Source organism: Stegastes partitus, unplaced genomic scaffold (genome assembly GCF_000690725.1).
Source record: "Stegastes partitus isolate 25-593 unplaced genomic scaffold, Stegastes_partitus-1.0.2 Scaffold926, whole genome shotgun sequence".
NCBI lineage: Eukaryota > Metazoa > Chordata > Actinopteri > Pomacentridae > Stegastes > Stegastes partitus.
Genome location: NW_007578657.1, coordinates 149,168 through 170,212, shown reverse-complemented (window position 1 = coordinate 170,212; position 21,045 = coordinate 149,168). Strand labels below are relative to the sequence as shown.

At 43.1% G+C, this 21,045-nt stretch overlaps 2 protein-coding genes across 3 annotated transcripts in view; both read right to left on the bottom strand.

The window, feature by feature from the left end:
- Positions 1 to 10,638, bottom strand: part of furina (furin (paired basic amino acid cleaving enzyme) a) — an 83,178-nt gene extending 72,540 nt beyond the window's left edge. The window contains exons 1-2 of one of the 2 annotated variants that reach the window (XM_008293963.1): positions 10,504 to 10,638; positions 4,342 to 4,668 (exon numbers count right to left, since the gene is read on the bottom strand). In XM_008293963.1, coding sequence (XP_008292185.1) covers positions 4,342 to 4,554 — 213 coding nt within the window. In that variant the 5' untranslated portion in view covers positions 4,555 to 4,668; positions 10,504 to 10,638. Of the gene's footprint in view, positions 1 to 4,341; positions 4,669 to 9,956; positions 10,210 to 10,503 lie in introns of those variants that run through there. The other variant, XM_008293962.1, reaches the window with a different exon arrangement.
- A 3,975-nt stretch (positions 10,639 to 14,613) lies between these two features.
- Positions 14,614 to 21,045, bottom strand: part of LOC103366292 (stereocilin) — a 21,282-nt gene continuing 14,850 nt past the window's right edge. Inside the window, exons 12-19 of the mRNA XM_008293970.1 lie at positions 20,301 to 20,359; positions 18,383 to 18,552; positions 17,066 to 17,221; positions 16,823 to 16,965; positions 16,210 to 16,358; positions 15,850 to 15,947; positions 14,910 to 15,057; positions 14,614 to 14,787 (exon numbers count right to left, since the gene is read on the bottom strand). Of these exons, the coding sequence (XP_008292192.1) occupies positions 14,699 to 14,787; positions 14,910 to 15,057; positions 15,850 to 15,947; positions 16,210 to 16,358; positions 16,823 to 16,965; positions 17,066 to 17,221; positions 18,383 to 18,552; positions 20,301 to 20,359 (1,012 nt within the window). The 3' untranslated portion in view covers positions 14,614 to 14,698. The remainder of the gene's footprint in view (positions 14,788 to 14,909; positions 15,058 to 15,849; positions 15,948 to 16,209; positions 16,359 to 16,822; positions 16,966 to 17,065; positions 17,222 to 18,382; positions 18,553 to 20,300; positions 20,360 to 21,045) is intronic.

Genomic DNA, 21,045 nt, shown 5'->3' with positions numbered 1-21,045 from the left:
AAGGTTGGAATAAAAGTGAGACCATGTCCAGTGGAAACCTTTAATAATCACCACTGCTGCTGCTGCTACACATCTAATGAGCACAAGTCACATTAAAAGGCTGAATAAACACCAAGCTGGCCACAATTTAGCACGCTGAAATGAACAATAGCACCATGAGGGCTGACTAAAGCCACACAGAGAACACAAAAGACAACAAGTGGCCTTCGGACAGCCCGGCCGTACCCAGTGGACGACTGCTGGCAGAGCGACCGATGCGGCAAAGCCTTTAGATCACCGGACGGACACAGGTGACACTCGGTGAGTCAAAACCGGCCGAACTAAACGACGGCTGTGTAATTAGGGCGATACCACAAGAGAGAACAGGCACTTATCAGCTAAACTCCTGTTTGACTCGTGGCCGGCTGCACCTTCGCTTGCACGTCATTCACTTTCATCACATCCCCCCTACCTCCCCACCCGGCCGCCTGCGTTTTAGAAATATTCTGCAATTCATAAACAAAACACTTAATTAAGATAAGAACATACAGATTAATCAGCAGTGAATGCGTTCATTAGCTGCAGCTATAATTCTGACGAGCGCACAAAGACGCACATTGCACAGCGATAAGTGGATTCTGCAGTTTAACGCTTTCAAGGAGTTAGTTTACATTAAAAAAAAAAGCTATTTCAAATACATCCACTCAGCTGGTGCAACATATGGTGGAACACAAACGTCATGATGGAGGGGCGTAAACATGTGATGTGTCGGGTCGAAGAGGTCGTACGGATCGAGCGAAGGCGATATAAAACAACCATCATCGGGGCTATAAAACCTGCCCAGCTGCAGTCTTTGATCCCCTCCTCCAGCTCTCCCGCCTAATTCCAACACCTGCACACGCCGGCAGAGTCGGCTCGAACACGCCACGCCTGGCCACCCAGGGCTCGCACAGCCGCCCTCGTCTCCCCCCGTCAGCTGTGGGCACAAAGGCTTAACAGATCTGTTTGTCTCCAAAGTAATGGCTTCATTTTAATCAATGAGCAGTGACGTTACAGGAGCAGGACGGCGGTGGCGGCGGCGTCTTCGCTTTAGTCATCACTTGCGCTTATAGTTCACCTTTCAAAGTTAATGAAGGGAGAATTCATCAATAACATTCCAAGGACTAAACAGATGTGACTGCTTCCTGTCATTTACCCTTAAGGTCTGTAAACAGCAAACGTCATGATGTCGGTTCTCCAGGAAGCTTCCTGAAGCGACTGTCTGAAGCTGTCAGCGTAACCGAGGTTCATGATCAATTAGTTATTACATAATATAAGCATTATTCATCAGTCGATTATGTCATCAGTAAAAACACTGCACATCAGTTTTATGAAGCCTAAGGTGGAGTCCAAAGCCGTTTGAACCACAAAACCTCCGCGTTCCTAGAAACCACAGAGGTTCCTTATTCTATCTTTTAAATCAATACGTCGCTTGACAATTGACGAAGTGCTGAGCTGACTGATAGTCGCCGTTCTAACCCCATCCCGGCTGTGGCAAGAAGCCTGGAGCAGCAGAAAGAGGTTCATCTTGATGATTGCTTATTCGAGCTGATGTTCTTTATTCATTTTTCATTCCGCTTCTCATTTCAACACGACGCGAGCTTCCTGGAGCGGAGGAACAACTTGCACGTGTACAAAGCGGTTCTTCTCCGTCTTGATAACGGATACGTGGCTGTCTCGTGAGTTTGATTCTTCAGACTTGCTTTTTGGAGCCTGACGTGTGCACATCAGCTCACAGGTAATGGTGGAACTCCTCAACAACACAAGATGGCTGCCAAAGGAACACATAGTAGGTCAGGGCTGCCTTTATTTAGCAGCGTAGTGGATCAGAACTGGGTTATCTTAACCCACCTTTTGTCGAGCAGGAAAACACACGCCGAGTCAGGGATGCAACTTGCGAAGCAGCTTCAGCAAGAAGGACAATTTGAGTTTGAAGCCAGAACATCTGTTTTTACTTCAGACGTCAGGGAGCTCAACACTTTACTCAGCATTTATCCAGCTAACTTCATTAAGACTTCTCTATTATAATGCTTTTTTCCATCTTAGATGCTGTGTGGAGATCATCAATCTAGCTCTGGTCAGACACAATAGTCCATTTTCCCTCCCACAAAATATCGTAAAATGTTTTTAGGCAAGTCGCTGCGAGAAGCCAAACCGCACAGCACCTCGTCTCCAGGGCGCAGTTTTGGGTGTAATTTGCTTTGTCTGGGTTCCTCGCTGTCAACGGCCAATACATAGTTAAAGGATTTAAGTGCGTAGGATTACTCATTAGTCTTCATGCTGTGATTCAGAGCGCAAATAACATTCCTGGTCACGACCAGTCAGACCATGTGGTGCCGAGGTAACTTTGCTCCACGGAAAAGAAGCCAGTCGATGGATTTAAACATGAAGAGCCGCTTGTTCATTGTCTGCTGGGTTTTGTGTTTAACTGGTAAAACAAAGTAAATAAAAGTGCTCATGTAGCATGTAATCCATCCTTTATATCCTGCAGCCACATCGCCTGCAGCGTCACACCCTCTTATTGAACTGTTATACTGCGTTATGTAATCGGCATATTACAGCGTTACTGTTCAAATCCTCGACAACATTTAAGATACGAAGATCCTAAAATGTTTTTTAATGTGACTTGCAGAAAATGGCAGATCTGCAAATACAACATCTGATGGGTTTTACCATCAAAATACAAAAAAAGATTATTGGACGAATATTCTGATATTTTGCATGTTAATTTATAGAGTTAGAAAAAAAGAGTTAATAGTATAATTACAGTCTGATGTTTTTGTTGTTTCACTACAAAGAAAGAAAACGCTGATTAACTGCCAGAAATGTGGTAGAAAGCCAAAAAAAAAAGCACTTTTCTCACAGTAATACACTGCTGCTGTTGTTTTCAGTGAATTAGCCGTATTAGAAAGTGCATAAATAAGAGTTTAACATTTATGCACGATAATGGTTTGGCTTTTTTGAAAATTACCCAAGACAAAGAAGACGCTGTGCAAGAAACAAAAACAGAACAATAAGTCCTCCGTAGTCCCACCAAACATTAAAGTCACTTAACAAGCCTGTCTTGGAGGGAGGACCTGATGATGTGAAACTGGCTAATCAGGTTCCACGGAGCTCAAATGGGAACTCATAAAAGAGAAACGCGTCGCTGAAGCACGCAGGAAATCATTACCCGGTTTTCATATGCCACGTCTGCTTTTGTCTTACGAGCGCTGTCAGATGCTGATCATTGAAAGCTTTAAACAGAAGATGCACTTGTCTTTATTTCTTAGATCCTACAAAGTATTTTTGCGATTACAGAATATACAGAAAAACTATTAAAGTTGAACCTAAATCTGCAGTTTCATTCTTTATTTTTTGGGGGCTTTTACGCCAAAATTACTGATTACATTCTCATGTGAAAGGTTCACAATTTTCCTTTCTCCTTTTGTCCATCATTTACTTAATTGCTCGCTATGTGCTTCTTCTTGACTGTCAACACTAAAAGCACTCGGCGTTGCAATCAGAATCACGAGGCGTTTGTCTGGCCTTTCAATGATCTTAAAATCTGTTTCCAGCTTTGAAACATGACTGTCGGCTGCTGCAGCTTGTCAACAACAATCTTAAAATACAGAAATTTCGCGAGGAAGGTAGCAAACATGGAAAAAAAAACTACTGTTGTGGCATGCATGTTATAATCAGCGCTCTGGCAGAAGAAAACCCTCCTCCTGCCACAGCACAATGATCACAGTGAACGACACAGCAATAAAACCAAACTTCCTTTTCATGACAGTAAAGCACCGGCACTAGAACATGCCACATTACTCCCCGTAGTCGCACAATAGGCTGCAGAATGGAAACTCTGGCTTTTAATTTAGGTTTTCTAACTAATCACGGGAATATAATTTGAAACTATTAACGCTGCTTGAAAATTACAGAGATTTGTCTCTAGATAGAGATTTGGTGGAGAAGAGAAAACGTGCTTTCGCTGCACCGAGCTCGCAGACAGCTGAGCCCAGAGGAAACTCAAGATACAATGATTTTTTTTTTTTTTAAGGAAAAAGTCACGAGTAAGCATCAGTAAATCATTTTAAATCAGCACATCTGGGTTTTTGTAGAATAACAAAAGTCAAACACACACAAGGGCACGGCGTGGAACAGCTGCCAGCTCGCCTTCTCTTCTGCAGCGGCTCAGGTGACAGACGAGCTCCATGTTTGCATAGTCAAAACGTACCTGGTTTGGCTGCACTTGGCTAATCTCGACTGTTTCAACTCTTTCCTATCTAAACACAATAGAACTGCAAGAAATTAAGAGGCAAAAAAAACATGCAGCTCATTACTTACATGTCCGTGGTTGACGAAGCCATGTTTACTGGCGATTCGATTAGCCTCCTCCTGACCTCCAGGTATGTGGACAGCCCATGTGTTGGTGTAGACCTTCTGACCCAGCACCGGTGCTTCCAGCCCAGCGACCAGCAACACCAACAGAGGCCCAAAAAGCAACTCCAGCAGCCTGAGCCTGCGGCCTACGGAGGGAGATGGAGGGCCAGAAGCCATGGGTTCTCCTAGTGCAGCACAGTCACTGAGCACAGCGCCTCTCCGACGGCCCGGGGCTGCTCACTGTACATGCAGGTGCACGGAGAGACGAAGAAGGGGAGAGTCACAGCTCACCTGGAAGGAAACGAAAGAGGAAAAGAAAATGTTTGTGTTGCAGAAAAGTTTCAAAAAGACAGTTTTCACTCAAGAATAGTTTCCTGGGACGACCATACAGAGAGGATTTGGCATCCATGGGAAATCAAAACAAGGCAAGAGACTAGACAAAAGAACTACGAGCCCACTTCTGAGGTTCTCTTCTTGCTTTGTTTTGTGAAATAGGAAACAGGAACAGAAGTAATCTCAGTGTGGAAGTTTACAGATTTTCACGTGAAAGCAGAAGTGTTGCAATGAAGACAAAACACATTAAGTCTATTAATCTGCTTTGTTCATGAGCACGTAAAAACGAGAACAGCTCATCCGCCCCAACAATCAGTCTGAGCAGGCGTACTGCAGCCCGGCTAAGTACAGGCATCTGATAATCCCACAGGAAGCAGCGAGCAGGACGTCAAGGCCCCGACCTGATGTTGTGGTCGGGCGCAGAGCTGCAAATTTTGTCGTTTGCACTCCCACGGGAGGATAAAGCAGATAGAGCTTACGAAAGAAAAAAAAAACGCTTAGGTACACCGAGCGTGTAGCAGAGGTGGAGAAGTGTGGTCGGAAAGCTGGACTACGCCCTGGATGCTGAGGGATCACAGCGGAGTCGAGGTGAAGTAGCCACTCGAGGGGAGGAGGAGCACGAATGCCTGAGGCAGCAGTGGAAGCCACTGAAAGGCTGCGGCCAAGGACAGCGCCGAGAAAGTGTTGGAGGAAAAATATTTAATGGTGTAATGATTTCAGCGTTGCTTCTTTGTAGCGTGCTGACTGATGGCCGCGGTGCCAGGCAGCCGCAAGAAAACATCTAAAACACAGTCTTATGAATGAGGCAGAGCAATTTATCATATCACCGCCGTCGGAGCGAGCGGAGACACAGATCTTAGCTTGTGGTGTAATTGTTTGCTGATACAATTTTGCCTCTAAGCTGTTGTTTGGAGGCAGGAAGGTCAGCTGTGGCTGTAGGCTGTTGAGACCATTATCCCAAGTGTTAACTCTATTGTAATCCCAAGATGGCTAGACGGCACCCAGTCCAGCGCCTCTGTTCTGTGTTACCTACTGTATGCCGGCACAATTATTCCCCCCGGGACAGAGTTTCTCAAATTTTTTTTGCAGGTGTTTTAGCGTCCTATTTTCTGAGTTAACCACCCAATGAACTGCAGACTTAAATTTAGCTCACTGTGCCACAATCGAAACGAACAGACAAGCTGCTGGAGATTTCCCTGGACAGTGTTGTCAGGCGTGAACGATGTGTTTAGAGGTGCTACCGAGGCACGTCGCATTAAAACACCCCAACGATTCCAAACTAACTCGAGCCACTGGATGAAATCAAACATAAAGATGGACGTCGCTGCCTTTTAATGTTATTTAAATACAATACAAAACTGGAAATATACCTTTTTTTAAGATAAAGGCTTAGTAGATTCATGGGGAGACAATCCAAAGTTGTACATTTCTTCATATAAAACAGAATTTCTATTTCAGCAGGATCACTATTAACAAGCAAGATGAGATATTTAAGTGACTGCCAACCAGAAGCCTAAAACTGTGGTTGCTTTAAAACTTTTTGTTCATTAAATGGCCTTTACTCATGAGACAGGTTCAGTCAAAATGTGTTTCATTTCAGATATAATCTGACGTCATTATTTCTGCAGGCACTATAATCATATTACAGCAGCTCTATTCACTGTAACCTCGATATATGGCAAATAAACCTCTCCACACGAGCATCTCTTCGCCACTAAATTCTAATTCCGAGCGGATGTTCGAGTGCGACCTCAAGGCCAGTATCTGGGAACCTGCAATACATTCTCAAATACGCGTGTATAACATACAAAACAAACTGGGTTTCATTGAATTTGTTGTTTGTCCAGAACATTCAAACACACGTTTTGTTTCTCAGGGTTGTTGTCCTTGTGTTTTCTTAGACTGATTATTCATGTAGGTATCTTAAAAAATAAACCTTTTTATTAGTAGATCGCCAACAATTTGGTATAAAATGGTCACATCTGACCCGTTACTCAGAAATCTGAAGGAATCCTTTAATAATATCACTTCTTCTTTTGTGTACATTCTCCAAACATGGTTGCCATGTGTTGACATGCACCATCCCACCAGCTGGTTTGGGCAACTCCTTTATTGCAACATGCCCACCACATGTTAACAAACACAGCTACTGTTCATCCCCTCGCCCTCGTACAGTTGGCATTTATCTAATTTAATATTCGTTATCTGTACACGTTCAGCCCGGCTGCTATAAAAGAGGTTCTGTTGACTCAGTGACATGGCACGAGGTGAGGATGGATCATAACAGTAAATTGCACGGCGATATCGTGGTGAGCAATCTGAGCAAAGCGACAAATAAACATTTAAATTCCACATGCAGACGTGGTTCAGTGTGCTGTGAAGCTACAGGTAACCGTCATTAGCAGGCAAACAGGTCAGCCTGGCTGTGAGCCGGCGCGACAAGCTGCTAATCCACATCAGCGGTTCCAACAGAGCAGAGCTTCATTTCATAAATACCTTCACGGAGAAGACTATATATAAAAACGAGCTCCTCGTATATTAAAGCAGGCAGAACAAATCAGGTGTCACAAAAGTAAAACTGTCACACCGAAATCCCCTCCGCTGCCTTTTAACGCCTCCTTCCTGCTCAGTTAAGCCAATTTAACAAACATGAAAATCAGCCTAATTTAAGACAAAGAATCCAAACACCAATGTTAATTACATGTTTACTTTTTTTTTTTAATCGCCTTTTCAGTTTATGCTGAAATAGGCAAACAACGAAAGCTTCCTGCGTGTGGATTTTCCATCCATTCTAAAGGGCTCGCAAGTGGCAGCTTAACTCTGGCTACTTCAACCAATATTTGCCCAGGAATTTATCAGGCTTAAACAAATTAACATTTTAAAAGGCAGCAATCAGCGGGAAAGAAGCTGACAAGAGAGACAGCTGGAGAAAGAAAAAGCCACTCCTGGTGTAACTCACTCAACTTTGTCCTCTGTCCTTTGATGCAACAAGTAAACAGCGCGAACGTTCCCGAGGTTCTGTTTGATTTCCGGCCACACGCCGACTTTAAGCGCAGACGCCTGTGACCTCATCCGGCTGCTCGGCCACTCAGTTTCTTTAACGTCAGCTCAGAAAACACACACCTTGGCCCAACAGCCGGGCGACTACCTTACAGTTTGACAAAAGGTGAACCTGCGAGCGCTCCTTAATACAGTAAACGATGCCATATGTCAGGCTGCGATAACCGAGGTTATTACACTAAAAAACTGCACCATATTATAATTAGCTAAGTATCATTAAACCCAGAGGATATAATGCCGGCCTCATTACCGAACTCATCAGGACGATTTGAAAAGGAAACTGTTTACACCTCATCAGCTTATTGTTTACATTTTAATGAGATAAAAATGAACTCTAATGCATTTAGCGGGTATGACCTCTTTCGCACGAGCTCGAATACGTTATAATTACTTTCTCACATTGGAGTTACACGTGAAATCAATATTTCTGTGAACGCACACAAACACCCTCCAGCGAGAAAATAAGCTGCAGCAAAGTGATGAAATGACAATAATTACATGGGTAAGTCCATTCATGAATATGCCATGAGCAACACTCAAAAATTACACCGGTGGTCCTCTGCTAAATATTGCAAGATATTACAGGAGCGGTGAAATACTACCTGAGATCCTCACATCCAGAATATTATTCAGTGTGACACAGAGAGGCACTTTCATGGCAGCTTGGCAGCAGGAAGGTGTCTGCAGACTGCTCCCCATCTGCATAAGCCTTAATTCCTTCAGTTCAAAGTAACATCCCAGTAAACTATTATTCCATTGTCACTACAAAAACATCAACCTTTACTTCTTTTTCTTCTACTTGCCTCTGACGTTTAAATAAACAATATTTTTTGTGAATCTGCATCACGGCAAAGGGGACTTCTAAAAATATCAACGAGCAAATGTTTTGGGGCTTAAAATCGTTCCCCCCGTGTTGCCAGAAAATGAGAATTAGATCCAAAATGCAGCGAGAGAAAGAAGGCAGCATCTTGTTGTTTGTGTCAGTCTATATGCTGAAGAAAGCCTCCCAGATCTCGCTGCTGAACAACACACAAGAAAAACAGGATTCATGAATTTAAATAGCTGCAACTCGTCTGCCGGAGGACCTTGGAGGAGTTCTGCGTCTGAACTGGACGTACCTTTGGAGGACTGTGTGAAACCTCAGAGGCGGCACAACTCAAAGGCTTCATTCAAGATGTCAAATTTAAAAAAAAAACATCCATGTTAAACCACTTGAGCCATTGTTTGCCATCCATGAATAACAGCAGCAGGTTTTTTTTTTCTCTCCAGGGATTTTCACCATTTTTTCCCTTGAACACATCACCGCTTCTCAGCTTTACAAGTACAACACAATAACTCAACATGTCATCATCACTGCAGTGGTAAAGACACGACTTCCTTTGTTCAACAAACTATCATATCTTTTTACAAAAATCTGTATTTATTGTATTGAGGCTTAATGCCCCGGTTGGTCTCAGCTCGCCTAATTAGAGCGAAGAACAACAACAAAAACTCTGTTGTCTCTCTTTTTTTCCCCCCCTTTAGAACATTTGTTTTGCTTTTGCCATCTAACTACTTCTCCAGACTTCCTGCAGCACAGCAACACACCAACGGCAACACTTATAATTTTTCCTGCGATAACACAAAGTATGGATTCCCTTGCATGCTTTCTCTGACACGACAAGGACTCGAGACGTGTTGATTTACGGGTGCGTGCATGTAGCTGCATGCAAGAGGGGCTCCACAAGCTTGTTTTGGTGTTTACTCATAATGATCACCAGCAGCAGCAGCTCAATCAAAATTACACACAAGCACTCATGATGTCTCAACAACAGCTGAGCCTCAAAATGCTTCCCATAAAAGAAAAGTTTCCACAAATAAAATAGATTTTAAATGCAGACAAAGAGGAGGTTAATGACTTCACCTCAGGAGTGCCACATCTTCAGCAACACATGTCAAAGTTCACCTCAAAGGAATCCACAGTCTCCACGTCCACCTTCCTGTGAGCAGCAACAACAACAACAAGAAGAAGAAGAAGCCCCAGTTCCTCCTGATTAAACTGCAGCAGCGATCAGGACGGAGGAAAACTTCTCAGGCCTCAAACACTTTAATGTTTACGAGCTTAAAGTTTAAAGGCTTTTAACGTGAACAGCTGATAGCGGAGGAGGAGGAGGAGGAGGAGGAGGAGGAGAGCTCGGTCGGCTCACCTCACACGGTCCAGTCCAGTCCGTGACAACTCATAATGTGGCTCCGAAGCGGCGGCGGTGCTGGAGCTGATCCCCCGGTGATGACTCCTCCGCTTGACAAATATGTCTGAAACTGTACCCGCCGCGATTAACGCAAACTTGACGCCTCGGTAGGCTTTGACCTGCTCACAGGTTGCCTCCCCCTTTTTTTTTTTTTTCCTCTCTCCTTCCTCACATCTCAACCACACAAACACACAAACAGCCTCACATTACACTCCGACCGAGCAGCTTTTTCTTTTTTCTTCTTCTTCTTCTTCTTCTTTCCTGCTCCTCCACTCCGCAGGAACAACCACAGAAACCGGACGCGGCGCAGTCGACGTCAGCTCGGCATGTGTTGTGCGCGAGATCCCCCCCTCGGTCTCTCCCAACTGACAGCCACCGGGATCAATAGGACGACCGGCCCCGTCCTGCCCCGCTGGGGGTCCCGGTGGTACCGAACAAGTAGTAAAAAAAAAAAAAATAACACGAGTGGGAGCGGACGGGGAAACTTAGCAACGGCTCAACTTACCAGCTTCCTTTTTTACATCCTGCTCGACCCGGCCGCTTGTTGTCTCAACACCGCGGCGTTACAAACGACGACGGCGACCCGGAGAAACGAGTGAAAAATTGATAAGAGAGAATTGCTGGTTATAAATAGTCATGATACCCCTCCGGTGAACCGCTGAGTGGTCCGTACAAGCCCCAGGAAATGCGTCACGGCCGTGGATAAAGTGGGGACGTTAGAGCAACACCTACTTTAGCGAGCAGCGGCACGGCTGCACCCCCACCTGCCGGCCACGGGCGGCGGAGCAGCCTGCTCACGCGACGCCGAGGCTGCGGCCGGCAGCTGCCAAACAGCGTATTGATCGCCCAGCGCGGCGGATTTATTATAGGGGAAAGACACGGAAGAGATAGTCCGGAGAGCTGACCGCATGCCAATAAACGTCAGGCAGATGGAGAAAGTTGTTGTTGTGAGTACAGAGCCAGTAAATGAGCGGCTTTCTTAACCTTCACCTCTGGTCAGGCCAGAATGTACACACGGGCCGCTCAGTGTCCTCCATATAGTCCACCTACAGGACACGTTTGGCATCATTTGCACAAACCAGCCAACAGCCTGCTGATTCTCTGTCTTTCACACCCTTAGTATAGTGCTAATATAATATAATACCAGATGATCCCACCAGTTAACCTCTATATTGGTGAAGTTTGGGCTCCTCTTAGTAATTAAACTACACTAGATAGGACATCTCTGCATGTACCATTCATATTAACTGTGCAATAACTGCTTTTCTGTGTAATAACACACATATAACTCCAATATTATTTATTATACTGGATGCTTATATTTTATTTTCTAGTACAGTGTTCATTTTTAGATTGTATGCTTGCATTTTTTTGCAATTATCTTTATATTTTTCGGACATATCTTCATCCATCCATCATCTATACACCGCTTAATCCTCACTAGGGTCCTGGGGGGCTGGAGTCTATCCCAGCTGACTCAGGGTGAAGGCAGGTTCACCTGGACAGGTAACCAGTCTATCACAGGGCTACACTTAGAGACAGACAACCAATCACACTCACATTCACACCTGCGGACAATTTAGAATCACCAATTAACCTCAACATGTTTTTGGACCTTGTGGGAGGAAGCTGGAGAGAATAAACACTGGATGTGCGCGTCATAGTTGAAATAATCAGGGTTTACAGACACTGGAGGGCATATCCGCCTCCAGAATCAGGCTGCTCATCTCAATTTCGAGGCAGGGGTAAAAGGTCGGTTGCCTTCCCGCACAATTTACAACATCTTCCTCTTCTCAGATTCCTTGAGCGTAGTGCTGCCCAGCTGAGCAGAACATGCAAACTTCTAGATTCCACGCAGAAAAATCCCGGGCGTCCTAACCGGGATCTTCTAGCTGGAAGGCGACGGTGAGAACCACCGAGCCACCTTGCAGCCCACATATCTTTCTATTTATGTTTACCTTGTGTTTTTTCTTACATTTCCAAGACTTTGAAGGAAGCAACTGTAACATAAGCAACTTCTCATCAGGGATTAATATTTCTGACTCTGTTGTCCAAATAAAAACATCAACGAGTGCACGCAGGACACAATTAGACCGTTACACACTGATTGTTAACATAGAAAACAATCAAATCGAGCCCCTGCGACACTGAGATTTCCAGCATCACAGCTTCAAGAGTTAAACCCCACCATGGACGTCTCCTCTGTCAGCTGGTCCTGAAACTTACTGATCAGATAACACTGAACTCTAATCAACTTTAGACCAGAGCTGTTCTCTTCAACCAAATCATTGCATGAACAATAAATGCTTATCTGTGAGATTGGAGGAGGCAAAGTCAAATTCAAAACAACCCTCACTGCTATCTGGTACCAGATCATGAATGTAAATTGGCAGAATATCTATTTACTGTCAGAGATGCAAAGCAGAGAGAGATCCTGACCAAAACCAGACTCGGTGCAGACCACAGTCCAGCGGAAAGAACAAAACAAGAGTCCGTAGTCATTGCACAACAGATGAGGTGGAGACAGAGATGCATGACAATATATTTTAGGAATACTTTAAAAACTTAGAACTAGACAACAATGAAGCAACAGATTCTGTCCGTAGAGGGACATGAGGCAGGTTTGGGTCCACTTGTACCTTTAGAGTCACTGCAAATCAATACAAAGTTGTTATAAATAATCTCCTTTATCCTGTGATGGAGTGTTTTGTCTTGATGGGAGTGATGTTTTCCAGGATGACAACGCCTCCAGGTGTCACTGAATAGACTTATGAGGATGAAAATCATGTGAATCATCTGCTATGACCTTCACAGTCCCCAAATCTCAACCCAGTCAAACACTTGTGGGGGATTTTGGACCAATGTGTTCGTGCTCTTCACCGTCATCATGAAAACACAAAAATGGGGACATTTCTTTTGGAAGAATGGTGTTCACTCTCTCCAGCGGCGTTCCTGAGACTTGGAGAATCAATGCCAAGGTGCATTAAAGTTGTTATGGTGGCACTTAGTGGCCCGACACCTTACTGAGACACTTCATGTTGGTTTATCCTTTCATTGGTCACCTGTCTTAATCTTAGCAATACAATACACTGCCAAAAGTTATGAAGAAAAAATACATTTGCATTCCGTAAGCATAACAAGTCAAATTCTGTTTTTAAATAGTGTTTTTTTGGTACATAACTTCCTGTATGAGACAGCACCAGAAACCTGCTCCGTAACTACACCTGCCTGATTTATATTGTAGGTTAGATAGAACTCTTTAAATCAAAAACCAGTGGACAGGCAGTGAACTTGGAGCTCTTCGGATAGTTTCTCTCTTTGTCTGCCATCTACACCCTCCTCTGTGATTAAAATGACCTTAACCCTGTTCAGGACTTTCATGTTGCCATAAGTAGAACGATCCATTGGGTCCCATCCATCCATCCATCCATCCATACACCACTTATACTTAGGGCGAAGGCAGGGGACACCCTGGACAGGTCGCCAGTCCATCACAGGGTCCATTAGATCCCAAGAAAGAAAAAATACTTTATTTATCCCAGAAGGGAAATTCAATAATAATATGTGCAAAATATTTGTTAGTATTCATTATAGACTTTTACATTATGTTAAATACATTTTCTGATAAGTTGACATATTTTTGGTTCCAAATGCATGACAAATGTTCCTCTTTTTATATTTAAAAAGAATCTTCAAAAATAGAAAAACTATACCTGTCACTTAAACCAAATGTCTTGAGGTCCAAAAGACCCCAAAAGTCCTGAATGGTGTTAAAATGGCGACCAAAACTTGCTAGTGTCCTGTAATAAGACCCGATTCAAATTCATTAAATTGTGTTTGGTAACATTATAATGGATATAAACTTCAGAGACTTCCTTTTTTTTCTTTTTTTTTTTTGCTGAACTGTAGTTATAACTAATATACAGATTGTTGTTTTGCTTCTTATAGTCACGACTCATGACAGCTTTGAAGAAACAGCTGCAAACCAAGACGGACCAACATCTGTTAATTGACCAGATTAGTTCAGTAATGCCATGAAAAGTACCTGCAAGTATATATACTATAAAAGACAGTGTTCTGTTGTTGTCCGGAGGTAGTTGGTACACACAAAGGAGCCAAATTATTAAATGTAGAGGACAGGTATTGTAGTTTAAAATGATTATTACATCAAATCTGCAGCATTTCTGAAGTCTAGAATTAACTCATTAAATCCTACTGGAGTGAAGAAGATTCTTGTAGAGGTCACAGGTTACTAAGCCAACATAAGTTATAAATAAACCAGAGTTCAATGGTCTATTAAATGTTCTTAGTTGTGTTTTTACATGTTACAGACTTCAGTGTTTCTGCACAGGGTGTATTAATGTAATAAAATGTCTGCGGTTTGTTTTCTTGGTCGTACACTCTGTAAATTCAGACTTTTCCTCCGTCAAACTATCAAACATGAATCACTGCCTCGCTGCTTCCTGACGATTGTTCTAGCAAAAGAATATTGCACATAGTAAAGCGACATACACTGATTTACATTCTGCCAGGTTGTTAATTCACATAAAAGCGAAACACGCACGACAAAGCACAATCAAATGCGATGTAAATTAAAAAGGCCGACACGCAGAAGAGCGGTACAGTTCAAAATATTTATTTGAGGTACAAATATGATACCAAGGGAGGTCGAAGGGACAATTAAATGTTGTTCCACCATTTTAAATGAGTTGCCATAACAAGAGGCACAGAGCCAGCGAGCATAAAGCGAGGCTCTCTGCGCTCAGGGCTGCTGGAGCCGAGTTCCTCCCTGTGGAATCAGAGGAACACAGCGTGAGCACATCACAAATTATGCCGCATAGAAAGCAGGATCATGAAAAGTAACCAACAGGCTCGAGGTTATCCAGAAGGAAGTTTAGACTGAAGACACACCTCTCAGCTCCAGCAGGACGTCTCCTTCATAGCGAGCCAGTCCAACAGCGTGTCTCTGTTCGGTGTCCAGCTCTGCCCACTGCTCGTCGGTGACGGCCCACGCCTGCTCTGAGCTCAGCCACGACAACTGAACTGCACTAAACACCACCTGTCAGGCACACACCCAACACAAAAACTGTCTGTTTTATTGCCAGGAATGCAGGCGTAATATGGCAACTGTGTTTCCCTTGGCTTTACATTCCCCCCCCCATCATTTCCAAAGTATGCAGTAATTAAAAACTTAGAGGAAAAAAAAAAAATCCAAACATAATTTTCTCACATTTTGTATCGTATTGCGTGAAAAAGCTCTGCTCTGTGCACTTTTTATAATTAAATATCATAAAGAAGGCCACTGCAAAATAATATGCACCATTTAGGATTTAATTTATCTCATTAACTTTGGTTAAATTACAAGTTTCATTTTTAAAGTGGCTTACATGGCTTTTAGGAAAGTTGTACAAATCTCTTTTTATGATTGAATGATGATGTTGTTGTCGCCTTTTTTTCAGATTAGACATTTTCAGTTGCAAAAACAGAAGTGTCACATTAGCGAACACCAGATAGCTTTGCTTTATTTACACGTCAGGTCGTGACAGTGAGTCAGCGAGTGAACAACACCAGAAACTAAAGCAGCTCCATGAAATGTGGCTAAATTTGATCATTTATACTTGTGCTTTTCTAAATGGGATATATGAGAACATCTTCTGGGCTGTTGATACCTTTATGTTACAGCTGGAGAGACTGTAGTTGCTGAATATAGGATCTCAAAACGAAGCAATCTGAGCCGAAATGTGCAATTTCTGCAACAAACTGTATTCATTTCCCCTGAAGCTAAACAAGGCAGCGCTGAAACTGCAGACAAGTGTGAATAAAGAAGCTTAAAGTGACGAGTGAAACTCACTGCCATCTTTTTGGGTTGCATCAATGCAACAGCTTCGGGGGTGATTCCCTCCACTTGTTCTTGTAGCAGAGCTGACAGAACCAAGTCGGGCAGACCCGCTGGACAGAGAAAGACAAAATGCTGTAGTCAGATAATTAATGTTTCCTATTTCAAATCACAGGAAGAGTTTAGGAGAAAAAAAAAACAACTTTTCCTGTCTTACTTTCAAGCCTATACCCTGAGGGATGCTTTTAATTGTACCTATCCATCCAAGGAGTGTCAATTCGTTCTCCCACCATCTTTACTCTTTGAAAAAACAATTTAAAAAGTTGATCACAAAAAAAGTTTACACCCGCAGGGATATATTGTGCTGTACTGTACCTGCCAATGTCCCAATTTCAGTGAAAACTTCCGGTCCCCAAGCACTAACTGGACCAAAGGCCTCCGGTCTGGACAAACAGCTTGTCAACGCCTCCATCTGCTGTTCTGTGCATGGCAGGGACGTGTCCCGCAGGAACAGGACAGCCATACTGCAGTTGGAGGAAAACGATTTAGGACTTTATCCTCCTCAGAGGATATGCAAAATGTTTTCAGGAGGCTTTTTTTTTTTTTCTCGCTAAGAAATGTGCTTCAGCCTACTGTTGGTTGGCATCTGTTGGCAGCTTTACCTGACATCAATTAATTCCTTTCTGAACGCCAAAAGTAAGTCAGTCTGTAACGCTGCAGCAGGGAGCTTCATCGCTATTCCAACTTTTATGTGTATGTCCAACTTTGTTTACATTCGTCTCAGTTAATGTCTTGTGATTGTACTTCCCATATGCCTGTTTGGGTGATTGCTTCCTGGGATGTTTTGGGTAATTTGGCAATTTGCTTGCAATGCAGGCAGGAAATATTTTGAGCTCTAGGAGTTTCCTCTTTCTCTTGCTTTGAGAAATTAAATATCATGGCCAGAGCTAAGTGTCAGAGCAATCATTAAAGCAACAATTTGACCCACCTGAGGTTGTAAGGGCTCAATCTTTTGATTTCAGAGGGATGCAGACCACAGATCAGATGGCCAAAAGTCGCCAAATCAACAGCTGTTAACTGCTCCACTTTCAATTTGCGTTTGCGCATCACGCTTAAAATCACGGCTCGCGTCTGGAAAGTCAAACGGGAACATTTACCTCACATTTATAGACACGTTAAAGTACTCAAGGTGTGTCATTTCTTTGAGGCTGAAGTTAAAAATGAAGTTGACCTTCTTAGGGCTCCAGTCCGTCAGCGTGCCCAGATGAGCCAACACACCAGGATCGGTGAGGTTGGCCTCCTGCAGCTCCCTCTCTCCCATCTCGGTCACCACCGAGCCCAACGCCAGCAGCTGATCGGCTCTCAGCTCCCTCACCGGACCGAAGGACTGGATTGAATGAAGAACCGCAAACACAGATTATGCAGATATTAACTTTTCCACCCTGGAGATGCTTGCGCTGGGATCGGGCCACGTCTGCTATAAAAACACAACTGGCATCATTGTTCAGAGGTTGCCAAGTGCGGCGCATTCACTTAAGAGGCCACCTGGTAGTAATGTGACTGAAATGGATGCAGCTTTTTTCTTTGTTCTTCCCTTCTGTTGAATCAGATTTTGCAGTTGAGGGTTTTTTAGAACGGGTTCATTAATAGTGTCACTGACTCATTTTCACACGGCCGTTTACTCTCCAATTTACAGTCGTGATTTACCAGAAGTTTAAAAAAAAAATTTTGCTGAAGTTTTCTAAATCTCATGTCTGTGAAGATTCTCAGTCATCCAGGTCGTGGTTATTCTGGTAGATGTTCTACCTCTCATCCAAGAGGCTTCATCACTTCTGACTGACTAGTTCCAGATACTGATATCCTAAAGGAGCCATTAACACCTGAGTTTCACTTACAATAGGGCGGTTGTTACTCCTCCCCCATGTTTCTACATCTCATTGTGGCCCGGTGATTAGAATAACGAGACTTATTGTGTTTCAAAATTCTCCCAAGTGTGTCTTCTCCAGAGAGCCCAAGGCTGTTCATTTTGGCCTCACGGTGTTGCAGCTGTTACTGACTCAAATTGAGGATGTTTTCTCAGGTGGACGCCTCATAAAAAAAAAAAAAAGCTGCCTCAGGGGCTTAAAGAGTTAAAACAGCCAAGACATGACTGCGAGTTTATTGTTCCTTCCTTATCTTTAAACTTAAGCCCCGCAGCTGATTTTAAAAAAGATGAATTGTCGGACACCACTTGTCAACTTTCGATAAGAGATTGTGTACTGAGAGCTGTGTTTTGATGTTTACATACACCTGATGGGGACAAGATCTTGGCGAGGAGAGGCGAGAGAGAACAGCTGCACTACAAGGAGCACGAGGGGTGAGACATATTGTTCCTGACTGACCCAAATGGTGTCTGCATAATCCATCCGAGGGAACATGTTGTAGCTGTACTAGTGCGGGGAAGAACAATGTGTGCAGATGCCTTGAGGGTGAAAATAAAAAAATCATGAGCCCAAGCATTGTAGATGTGTGATCTTTTTGTAGGAGGAGTTTTTTTTTTTTAACTGACCTGCTTGAGTTTCACCCACAGTGACCGGCGCTGTTCAGAGCTCAGTGAAGAATCCCAACCAAAAACTTCCACGCACTTTTTCAGCTCCTCCTGTGACATACGGTTGAGCTGAGTGGGTGTCCAAGCTGAAGGAAACGTCCCTCTAATGTCTGCACAGCTTGGAACTGGCACTGCTCAAAAAAAGATGAGTGAGTTCTGTGAAATGATGCCAACAGAAATTTTCACAAAGAATTTTTGCTGGTCATATGGGGCATTACAGCGCCTATAAAAAAGAAGTGTTCAGCCCCGTTAGAAGTTTTCTCCTTTTATTGCGTTTCACCGTTGACTCATGGTCAATTTAATTTGGCATTCTGGCAAGAATTTGCAAAAAAAAAAATCCTCTTTCATGATAAAGTGAAAACAGATTTTTTAGCAAAGTAATGCCAATTAATTAAAAATATAAAATGTACAAAAAGGTGATTGCAGAAGTTTTCACCCCATTTAAACCTTTGCTAATTCAACACAAGTGCAGGCAGTTGGTGTTAGAAGTCAAACAGTTGGTGAAATGGAGCTTATTTGATTAAAATCTCAAAGGATTTTAGTATAAAGACACCTGTATCTGGAAGATCTAGTAACCAGAGAATCAGTGCAGTGGGCTATAAATACATCATAAAGACAAAAGAACACCAAGTAACTCTGCAAAAAAAGAAGAAAAAGGAAAAGCATATTAAAAAGCCATCAGGGGATGGACACAAGACATTTTCCAAGTCAATGAATGTCATCTGAAGTCCAGTGGAAATCCATCATTAGGAAATGGAAGTAATAGGGTTCGTGCTTAAATCTGCCTAGAGCAGGTGTAATTGAAAACTGAATGACTTTGCAAGAAAGAGACCAGTACTGGAGGCCACCAAGACTCCTAGGACTCCTACAAAGGAGTTACAAGCTGAGATGGGAGAGACTGCGCATACAATAACTGTTACCCAAGTTCAGTTCAAGCTTTACGGGAATGTGGCAAAGAGAAAGCCACCGTTAGGGGGAAAAAAAAAATGACTACAGTTCACCAGAAGGCATGTGGGAGACTCTGACGTCAATTGCAAGACGGTTATTTGGTCTGACGAGACCAAAATTGAGCGTTGCGCCCACCAGACTATGCTTGCCAGACACCAAACACTGCACATCATCAAAACGACACCATCCCCACTGTGAAGCATGGTGGTGGCAGCATCATGATATGAGGATGCTTCTCAACAGCGGCCCTGGAAACATAGACGGCAATATTAATGCAGCAAAGTGTAGAGAAATCCTGGAGAGCAATCTAATGCAGTCTGAAAGAGAACTTGGGAGAAGAGTTTTTTTTTTTTTTTTTTCCAACAAGACAATTACCCAAAGTGGTTTTAATGCTCTGGAGTGACTGAGTCAGAGCCCAGACCTCAGTCCAACTGAGAATCTGTGGCTGGACTTGAAAAGGGCTGTTCAATCACAATGGCTTTGCAACCTGACAGTTTTGTAAAGAAGAGGGAGGTAAAATTGCAGCGGCCAGATGTGCAAGTCTGATTGAGACCTATGTATGAAGGCTTGATGCTGTAAGTGTGCCCAAAAAAAGCAACGACTACATACTGACAGTAAGGGGCGAATACTTATGCAGTTACATTTTTTATTTTTATTTAGATGGCATTGCTTTGTAAAAATCTGTTTTAACATGAAAGAGTCTTTTTTTTTTTCTATTTTTGTCAACAACAAAAAAAGCCAAATTATATAAACCATGATTCAATGCAGAAAACCAATAAAAAGGGAAAAAATTTCAAGGAATCCTTTTTATAGGCGCTCTATTCACTGGGTAGTGTTGCACCGTGACTGTGAACAAACAGCTATTTTTCATGTCAAATGCATCAGATAGGACACACTTACACACTACAGTCATAGGAAACATTAACTGCACCTTTTGCCCTCCTGCTTCGTGCCTTGACAATCCCTCGAATCAGACTCTGGGTCTGCTGTCTGAGGCGATGCCGGTCCACACACCGAGTAACGCAGACGCCACCGACCACACTGTCCTCCCAGCGCCTCTGAGCCACCAGGACCTGCTCCACTATGTCTTTATTCAACACTGTCTGTGCAGTTAAAACACATATATTCACACATTCATGCTGGTCAGGATGTGTCTCAGAAAAGCAGTGACAGTAAAAATTAAATTAATGACAGGCATGGGCCAATGCTTTTGGATGCTTACCAACGGGATGGAGTTAATCTGCTTTGTTGAAAGAGCAAACACCAGCCTGCCCAAATGTTCAACGTCCCCAGTTTGCCATTTGGACGGCTCTCTGGCAAACAAATAAAAAAAAAAAAGCATAAATATCTTTATATTACTGCTGCTCTATGTGATCTATATATTACTGTAGCTACTCTTATTCATGCAAACAGATGTAGAAATCATTTTGTTGTGAAGAACTGTGCATTTCATAGGTCATCTCACTTGTGTGTGAATCTTAAGCTTTGCTGTAGTGCAGGATGCTAATGTCCATCTGTCTGTCACTCTGTCCACTAAGTCTGGTCAGGATGGAAACTTCTTATCTGTTATTCAAATTGCTATGATGTTATGCGCAGACATTCTTGATCCTCAGAGGATAATTCTCACTTACTTGGATGATCAAGTGACATTTGCACCAAAAGTTGCCTTAAAAACT